Source organism: Austrofundulus limnaeus, unplaced genomic scaffold, assembly GCF_001266775.1.
Source record: "Austrofundulus limnaeus strain Quisiro unplaced genomic scaffold, Austrofundulus_limnaeus-1.0 Scaffold13, whole genome shotgun sequence".
Classification (NCBI taxonomy): Eukaryota; Metazoa; Chordata; class Actinopteri; order Cyprinodontiformes; family Rivulidae; genus Austrofundulus; species Austrofundulus limnaeus.
Window position 1 is genome coordinate 630,249 of NW_013952415.1, and position 9,204 is coordinate 639,452.

At 37.4% G+C, this 9,204-nt stretch overlaps 1 protein-coding gene and 1 long non-coding RNA gene across 2 annotated transcripts in view; both read right to left on the reverse strand.

The window, feature by feature from the left end:
- Positions 1 to 842: 842 nt before the first annotated feature.
- Positions 843 to 8,221, reverse strand: LOC106513504 (putative helicase mov-10-B.1). The gene is made up of 11 exons (XM_014002373.1): positions 8,212 to 8,221; positions 7,601 to 7,651; positions 7,296 to 7,492; positions 5,934 to 6,037; positions 5,543 to 5,640; positions 5,369 to 5,467; positions 4,945 to 5,050; positions 4,720 to 4,834; positions 4,451 to 4,642; positions 1,069 to 1,194; positions 843 to 935 (listed from the first exon to the last, which is right to left on the reverse strand). Exons 1-11 carry the CDS (start codon positions 8,219 to 8,221, stop codon positions 843 to 845), a joined length of 1,191 nt encoding a protein of 396 aa, XP_013857827.1.
- A 795-nt stretch (positions 8,222 to 9,016) lies between these two features.
- Positions 9,017 to 9,204, reverse strand: part of LOC106513510 (uncharacterized) — a 727-nt gene continuing 539 nt past the window's right edge. The window contains exon 3 of the long non-coding RNA XR_001309789.1: positions 9,017 to 9,028. This is a non-coding gene — a long non-coding RNA (uncharacterized LOC106513510). The remainder of the gene's footprint in view (positions 9,029 to 9,204) is intronic.

Here is a 9,204-nt window from a genome sequence, read left to right on the forward strand (position 1 = left end):
TCCATACACATAATGATCTCAAAAGTACATATTTACGTTAAACTCATTTTCTGATGCAGATACATGGAGGCCTGAAGCTGAATATAGAATGTAATATGTCATGCATATCAACTGATAGAGAATTATGCTGAACTCCCTGTTCCTTTCTAAATTGTGCTGGAAATTTTTTTTTAAAGTGTACCCTTTACTTTAACATTAAATCTTAAAATGATCATGAGTAGCTCTGTGTAGGTTTCATACTTTTTCAAAGAAGTCATTTTGCTGTACCTAGAATTACACCAGAACAAACGTTAAAATTAAAATATGCATGTATGGAAGAAAATAAATATTATACAATTACTATCAGTACTGTTGCTTTCCTTGAAGGAAATCAGCAATGCTGACAGAAAAGATTTGGTGTGAATGATGCATAGTGACACAAAAATCATCTGCACTCATCTGCAGATGCTGAAAGATCTCAGTAAACTTGAAAAAGCAGTCAAAGGAGAAGATGATAAACTATGCTATACGTTGACGTTTATTTTCATTCTTCCAGCAGAGCACAGGGGTTTCCACATCCCTTGTTCCTGTTGGGTATATAACACAAGCATATTTTAATTATCAAGGCAATTTTCCTTTTAGTTGTGCATATGATGATGATAATGTGCTTGTTACCAGGGGCTTGGTGGCATGCAGCTGCCAGCGTGTCTTCCTCTGTTTTGAGAAGTGTGATGCCTCGGTACGATCCTTCCTTTTGGCAGTAATGGACAAACCTAAAATTAATAATAAAAAAAAAGCAGAATATAAGGCACGTCAAACTGATCTTAGCTATTCTCACGGACATCTGATGACAATTCAGTGCCTCACTTGCTCCACATATAGTGAGTTTCCAAAAGTCTGGGGTCTCCAACCACAATCAGCAGAGCTCTGGCTCGAGTCAATGCCACGTTGAACCTCTAAAAAAAGTTACGTTTTAGTTGGCAGCCAGATAAAAAATGATTTGTTTTATTTCCACTAAGAAGACATACTCTTCCAAAAATGAAATTGCAGCTATTTGGAACTATGAAAGGAAAAATGAGTGTTTCTCACCTTCTCATTGCTGAGGAAGCCCAAATTGATGTTTTCATTGTATTCAGTCAGTTTGGGATTYCTTCGCACGGTAGACAACAGAATCACATTGAACTCTTTGCCCTGAAACGCCTCCACAGTTCCAACCTGCAAAAACACAAAAGGCGTACCTTGTTTATGAAGGGAACTTTTTTTTCTTTTTAGAATATGTTTTAAAACTAAACAGAGTTGTATAAAGTACCACAAAGTGATACTTTTTTTTTTTTTTTGTGGATGTGTCACAAAGTGATACTTGAGTAAAAGTACAAGTACGTTACCAAAAAAATACTTTGGTGAAAGTTAAAGTCTCCTTTAGTAATATTACTTGAGTAAAAGTATTAAAGTATCTGACATATTCTGTACTTAAGTATTAAAAGTAAAAGTATTGATTTAAAATGAGCAAATTTTCTGTAAGGACATTTATCAGGAGGTGATCTCCCTAAAAAATGCAGAAATGACTGCTGTATTAAAATAATAAATTTATGTTAAATTTAGGATGCACTAGTCCAGCTGTTTCAGTTTATATACATATATCAAGGCTGCCCAAAGCTTTTCCCCAAAATGAAAATCTATCTGAGGGCTGTGGCCAAATGCAATAATATAATTCATGAAATACAAATACTTCTTAAGTACAGTCCTTTTATTTTAATAATTATGACCTGGTGGAGTGTGACATGATTTGTTTGTGTACAACCTAATAAGTTATCAGAATTTTATATTTTTTTACTTCTCATTCAACCACAGTTAAATTCACCCTATCGAGGAGGCACAATTTATATGGATAGTGTTTATTTTTTACTATAACAAGCTGAAATGAAAACAAGCAAAAATGAAATAAAAGTAACAACTTTCTACTTCTTGCCTTTTTAAAAAAAATGTAAGGAAAAGGAACAATATCAGAGATGTGTGGTCAGGGATGAAGAAGATCACAGGTTTCAAGCAAAAGGAGAATCAGATGGATGGAAGTCTAGACAGAGCAAATGAGCTGAACACATTCTTCAACAGGTTCAGCTCAGGAACAAGCTCACCTTCCTCCTTTCCTGCCTCCAGCCAAACAGACATCTCACCCTCCTTTGACCCACAGCTTTCCTGTCAAACCTCAGATGTTTTATCTTCAACCTCAGTCATGGACTTTTCTTCTACATCCACAAATTTGTCTTCAACTACTGTAAATTAGGAGATGCTGCTGCTCCCTTTCCCTCCCCCTCCAACTTTTCTGTATCTAGAAGTCAGGTGAAGAGGCAGCTAGAGAGACTGAACCAGAACAAGGCTGCATGTCCAGATGATGTTAGCCCCAGAGTCCTGAAGGCCTGTGCAGACCAGCTCTGTGGGATTCTGCAACACCTCTTCAACCTTAGCTTGACCCAGGAGACGGTGCGAGAGTTGTGGAAGATATCCTGTCTGGTTCCAGTACCAAAGAAAACTCACCCATCAGCCCTCAATGACTATAGACCTGTTGCCCTGACATCCCACATCATGAAGGTCCTAGAGAGACTCCTGTTGACCCACCTGAGTAAGCAAACAAGCACACATCTGGACCCCCTGCAGTTTGCTTATCGTCGTGGAGTTGGAGTTGATGAAGCCATCATACACCTGCTTCAACAAACCCACTGTCATCTGGACAAAGCAGGCAGCACTGTGAGGATCATGTTCTTTGATTTCTCCAGTGCTTTTAACACAATTCAGCCTGAGTTGCTTTGTCTGAAACTCCAGAAGACTCCGGTGGAGGCCCCAACAATCACCTGGATCAAAGACTACCTGACAAACAGACCACAGTTTGTGAGACTGAAGGACTGTGTGTCTAACCATGTGGTCAGCAGCACAGGAGCACCACAGGGAACTGTACTTTCACCATTCCTGTTCACACTGTACACTTCAGACTTCCAGCACAAGTCAGACTGCTGTCATCTACAGAAATACTCAGATGACTCTGCAGTTGTTGYGTGTATCAGAGATGGACAGGAAGCTGAGTACAGAGAGCTGGTGGACCGCTTTGTGACATGGTGTGGGAACAATCATCTCATCTTGAATGTGAACAAAACAAAGGAYATGATTGTAGATTTCAGGAGAAATAGTGCTAGATCAAACCCTGTTTCCATCATGGGAGAAGAAGTGGAGGTGGTTGAGGAATACAAATACCTCGGTGTTCATCTGGACAACAGACTGGACTGGAGACTCAACAGTGAAGCAGTCTACAAGAAAGGACAGAGCAGACTGTACTTCTTAAGGAAGCTGAGATCCTTCAATGTCTGCAGCAAGATGCTGCAGATCTTCTACAAGTCTGTTGTTGAGAGTGTCATCTCTTCTGCCATCATCTGTTGGGGCAGCAGCATCAGAGCCAGGGACCTAAAAAGGCTAAACAACCTGATAAAGAAGGCTGGTTCTGTTCTGGGGACGACTGTGGAATCTCTGGAGATGATGGTGCAAAGAAGGATTTTACATAAAATCAAGAACATTGTGGACAACCCTGACCATCCTCTTCATCAGACTGTCATAGAAAGACAAAGTGTCTTCAGTCAGAGGCTTCTTCAACTTTGCTGTAATACAGACCGCTACAGAAGATCTTTCCTGCCCACAGCCATCAGCATCTACAATAAGTTTTTAGTTAAAGGAGTTACAACAACACCTAATTTCCCTCTGGAATCAATAAAGTATTTTTTGAACTGAATTGAATTGAAGTAAAAAGTAGGCTGAAAAATAATTACTCCAGTAAAGTACAGATACCCAAAAATTCTACTAAAGTACAGTAACAAAGTATTTGTACTTAATTACTTTACAACTCTAAAACCAATTAAATACTTTCTATCTTCATACCAGTATGTTCTCCAGATTTTCTTTGCTGAGATCTTTGTCGGTCTGAAGGGCTTTTTGGATCTTTTCCACCTGTCAAACAAATATTGATATAAATAAGTAATACATTTTAATATGTACATTGTGCTTACATGCTGTATATGGTACTCACTGAGTATGTGACTGGTGCTTACAGAGTAGGTGCTTACATGATACTGGTACATAGGTTCTTACCTGGTACTTACTTGGTATGTACCACTAGTAACTTGGATCATTTTGGTTCTTACAGGGGCCATATCTTAACTAGAACTTACAGAGTATGTACCAAATGAGCAAGGTACATAATTGGGAAGGAGCAGGTACAGATCTAGTACAAAACTCATGCAAACATAAGAAGAACCAGGGTTTGAACCCTGGACCTGGAAGCAACAGTTCTAGCCACTAATCCATCATGCTGGCCATTGCATTACTACCATTTCTCCTTATATGTGTGTGCCTTGATAATAATGGTTTAAAATTAAATTATATTGCATGTATGTTAAAGTATTCATATGTTATTATGTTGATATAATACTTGTTTTCTGTATGGGGCGATGATGCCAATTTCTCGGGGTTGAATGCTGCCCACACTTGTTTTGCGGAGGTGTTTGATGAGGAGTTTCAGGTATTCCATCAATACGTTGACTTCTGCCATGTTGTAAAGAGACGGGGAGCCCGATTCACGTTGTTTAGTGCCTGCCACGCCGTGGAAGATCATAGGGAAATCCTGAAACCCAGAGAAAAGACATGAGAACACCGGAGATAGAAGATACAGTATTTAAATATGCTCTGTGCCCCCGTTACCTTCCTAAGCAGGCCTTCCCATGTTGTGTAGGAATTACTCTCTGGGCGCATACAAGTCCTGAGTTCTCCGTCATAAAACAACTCGTTTGGAATTTTCAAAATGGGAGGATGGGATCTGAGAGAGAGAGATTAAATATGAGCTACAGAGAAGTTTGGATAGCATGCGGTTTTATCCAAAAAGCAATATTACGATGAAGTTTGAAAGAGAAATGTCGAGAAGCAAACCTGTAGTTAATCCGCAGTTTAGTGACAAAGTGAGGATTGAACCCATATCTCTCGTGTTTCTGGTACAGACTGATGTCCCTCATCAGCCTCTCCAACATGGACACACCTGCAACAAGCAAAATCTCTTTGAACCACTTTGTCCCATAGATTTAGTTATTAGGTTGCATTTTTCCAACAACGCATTTGGAAAAGTTTGACATCAAACTTTCTATAACAGTTTGAAAGTTTTAAGATAAGCATTTCAAAGAGCTGTGTTACTAAAACGTAAAAGAAGCTGTGTGAAATAAATACTAATAAAATCATCTTGTGAGAGGTATAATTTATTAAAAATGAAGTTTTACTCATCTGAAAACTCAAAACTGGTTTACAGTTTAAATATTTTTTTCTAACAAACGTTTATTAAAAAAAAATGTTAGCAACTCACCAAGGCCTTGTTTCTCTGCTATCTTTGAGTTGACAATGGGGCCCAACTGTTTGGGGTCACCAGCCAGTACGACCTGGCACGTTTCTGTTCTCAGTAAACCTGGGAAGACACAGTGAACACAAATCAACAAACAAATCATCAAATACCACATGTGAAGACTGTTCTTTCCATCACCTGATATGGGTATTAAACACTCAGGTTCTGAGGCCTGGCCTGCCTCGTCCACAAAGATGTAAGAGTAATGTCCGGAGGGTATTCCTCCTGTCACCAGTCTGGAAAGAGATGAAGTGTATGCATATCCAGTCTTTCTTAATAAAAAAATCTTTACATTATTATTTTTTTACCATCACTTGTTCCACCCTCCAACACCCAATTAGATCAGTCACAGCTGTTCTTAAGAAAAGTCACTAAGAGCAACACCTAAATGGAGTCTGGCTTTTTACAACCACAGATAATCAAAGTGTATTTGGAAGTAGAAAATTTGTTTTTTTATTATTTTATTTTATTTATTTATATTTTTGCTGCATGTTTTATTTCAATGAATGCTTGCTTCTGCTAGAAATACCTTCCCCCGGTCTGCAGGGTTGTGACCATGATCTGGTAACCCATCAGCTTGGTTTTAGATGGGATCTCCAGTGCGTTGCCTCTCGGGTTCAGGTTGCAGTTCATCTGTAGACGAGACCAGAGCCGTTAGAAACATGCAGAGCCAATAAAAATGCAGCTCAGTTCACGTCAAAGAATCAGATAAAGTGGGTCTACAGTAAGCTCATTTTGCTTTAGAAAGCAGCATGTTGTTTTTCTTATTAAAGAATTACCGGTAGACATCCTGGTCTACAGATATCAGTGTGGCTTGACTCTGCTAGAAAGAAAAAAAAACTTAAAGTGTCTGTGACATGCATATCCTTCAAATGCAATAAATAAATAAATAAATAAATAAATAAATAAATAAATAAATAAATAAATAAATAAAAAAACCAAAGAAAACATCTTCATATTCAAAAAGCATGGCATGATACATATGGTTGACATCAATTTTGTCAAATAACTGGCATACTTTATTTTGAAGGCTCAAAAAAAGTGAAACAGGAAGTGGCATTGAAGGAGAACTCTTTAGAAGAGGGAACTTACTGGTCTTTGTTCAATGAAACTGAAGGAAGTTTTGTAACTGGTTAAATGTCAGATCCAGTTTTGTATTTTTATACATTCTGATCATTGCAGGCGATGGGGTTTAAACAGAGAATGAGTGTGTCATGTCGATGTGTTCTTTCTATCTTCATAAACAAAACTTGGTCACGTTCTAACGTCTAACATAAAAGTTAACGCCTCCATGGGTGTAACCAGGAAGTCAGAGACATTAAAAGATTGATTCATCACTGTGGTAAGGGAGAAGATTGTAGCTGAGTTTTGTTTGTTAGTTATGTCTCTCCCTTAGATTCAACCTGAGATGTATGCTGCTCCTGAGAGTTTCTTATTAGTTTATGTTCCGGTAAAGCCCCCAAGGCCTTCTGGCTGAATGAAGCCTGACTGTGGATCTGATTGGAATCAGAGCCAAGAATTACGTTTTTAGAAGAGATTCAAATGTTTGTTTTGCTAATGATCACAAATTCCCCTCAAAACAATATTATTGTTCTACATCTCCCTCTGTTAGCGACTCAAAATGATCTAAAGAAACTCAGATTCGTTGCTGCAGTGTTGTTAGCTGTTGTAGCAACTCTGTTTACATGCAGATATTCTCCTTTGACATCACTTCCTGTTACTCCACACACACATATCTCAACAACTGTTCATTTCAGCAGTGTGATTTTTTTTCTGTAATATTTTATCAATATTTTCTGTCTTAAAAAATGCATTTATACTGAATGCAAAAACTGGATGTCACAGGCACTTTAACATCAACGGCAAAACAGGACAGTTGTAACAGCCATACCAGCAGACTCTGAGGGATGTTTCTCACAGGGAAGCTTAAAGGGTACAAGCGAAACAATTTGTCTGCGCCAACTCCTCCTTCCAGAATCTTCTCACAGAGGTGATCAGTTGCGCTGTTGGAGGGAGCGCAGGCCAGGATGTGGCAGTTGGGGTTTTTCGAAATCTCCTTGATGGCTCGCACCAAGGTTTGTGTTTTGCCTGAGCCCCCAATAGAAAGAAAAAAAAATAACAATAAATAAAAACAAAATGATTTTGGAAATGCAAAACAAGACAGCTTTCATATGCAAGCATGAGTGATAAGTGTACCTGTGCCAGGTGGGCCAAAAATCAGGTAGGGGGCGGGTTTTGAAGAGCAGTCTAGAATAGTGAGGGAAAGATGTGAAAATTTGCAAACTAAATCGCTACCAAACAATTTCTTCACCAAAATGTTTGTATTATATCGTGTATTAAAATGTTGAAATTCAACTCCTGTGGGAAACCTTGAAAAAAAAAAAACCTACTCGAGTTAGGCGACTGAAAAATGACTGTTGAAAAAGTGATTTAAAAAAAATTGGGCCTTAAGTAACTTTTGAGGGGTCAAATCAGGTTTATTATATTTCATTATATTTAATTTATATTTCAGAGTTGATTGTTAGCATTTGTATAAAGTACCTCAAAGTGACTTGAGTGAAAGTATAGTACCATAAAATTACTTTGGTAAAAGTTAAAGTCTCCTCTAAGAATATAAATTGAATAAAAGTCCCAAAGTATCTAATGTTTACTGTATTTAAATATCCAAAGTAAATGTAATCAAGTACCGGCATTTTGAAATGACATTTARCGGGAGGTGACCTCACTAAAAACATTTTTCTTAAGGTCTTAATGACTATAATGCTATATTAAATGATAAAGTTGAAAAATGTGGGACACAGTTTCACCTGCATACATCTCTGCCACTGTTATCCTCAGGCTATATGTCTATGTTCTGCTGGAGTGTGACATGATTTGTGTCATGTACAGGTGTGATGGATCGTACAAACCAATAGGATGTTGGAATAGTATATGTTTATATTTCTCATCCAACCACAGCTAATTTCACTAAGAGGATCAATATAATGTATCTGGAAAGGTTTTACTTTTTATTTTTTTAATAATCAGCTGGAATGAAAACAAGTCCAAATTAAGTCGGAGTAAAAACTTTCTACTTCTTGCATTTTTTTCAAATATAAAAAGTAGAAAGTACAAATTATTGTGTGAAAATGTAAGGAATAGAAGAAAAACATTGTCTGGGAAATATTTAATCAAGTAAAGTATAGATAGCCAACATTTCTACCTATGTGAAGTAACAAAGTGTTTTTGCTTTATTTCACAAAGTTATATTAATTTTGTGTTATCTAATATTCAACGTCTATCAGCTGTAGATGTAATAATTACTTCCTTAAAGTTTCATTAAAATCTGTCTAGTGGTTCATGTGATATTMTGCTGACAAACAGACACAGTTTGTGCAGTGAGCAACACTCATAGCTACACAACATTTTAGCACAGCCACGCAAAGCCATGTTGTGGCCACATTAGCTGTGAAGCTTGACACTCAAACCCAACGTACCTGGATAAATGGCATAATTCTTGATCGATCTGATTCTGTTTCCATCACTGTTTCTGAGAGAGAAAATGTTTTTCACAAATTCAGGAGACTGAAGATTTAAATAAACCTTTCCAGGACCAGAGTTCTTCACGGTGAACGGCACAATTTCCTGTTGTAGAAAAAAAACATGGTTCAGTAAGTGACTGTTAGTTGTGGACAGTTTGTGAAAAAAAATTACTTTTTTATTTTAAATCTCCAACAAACATATTTTTAATCTGTAAAAACAATAAAAAAACAACTTAAAAAACTGCCAAGTTTTAAAAAATAGTATAAAAAGTGTGAATG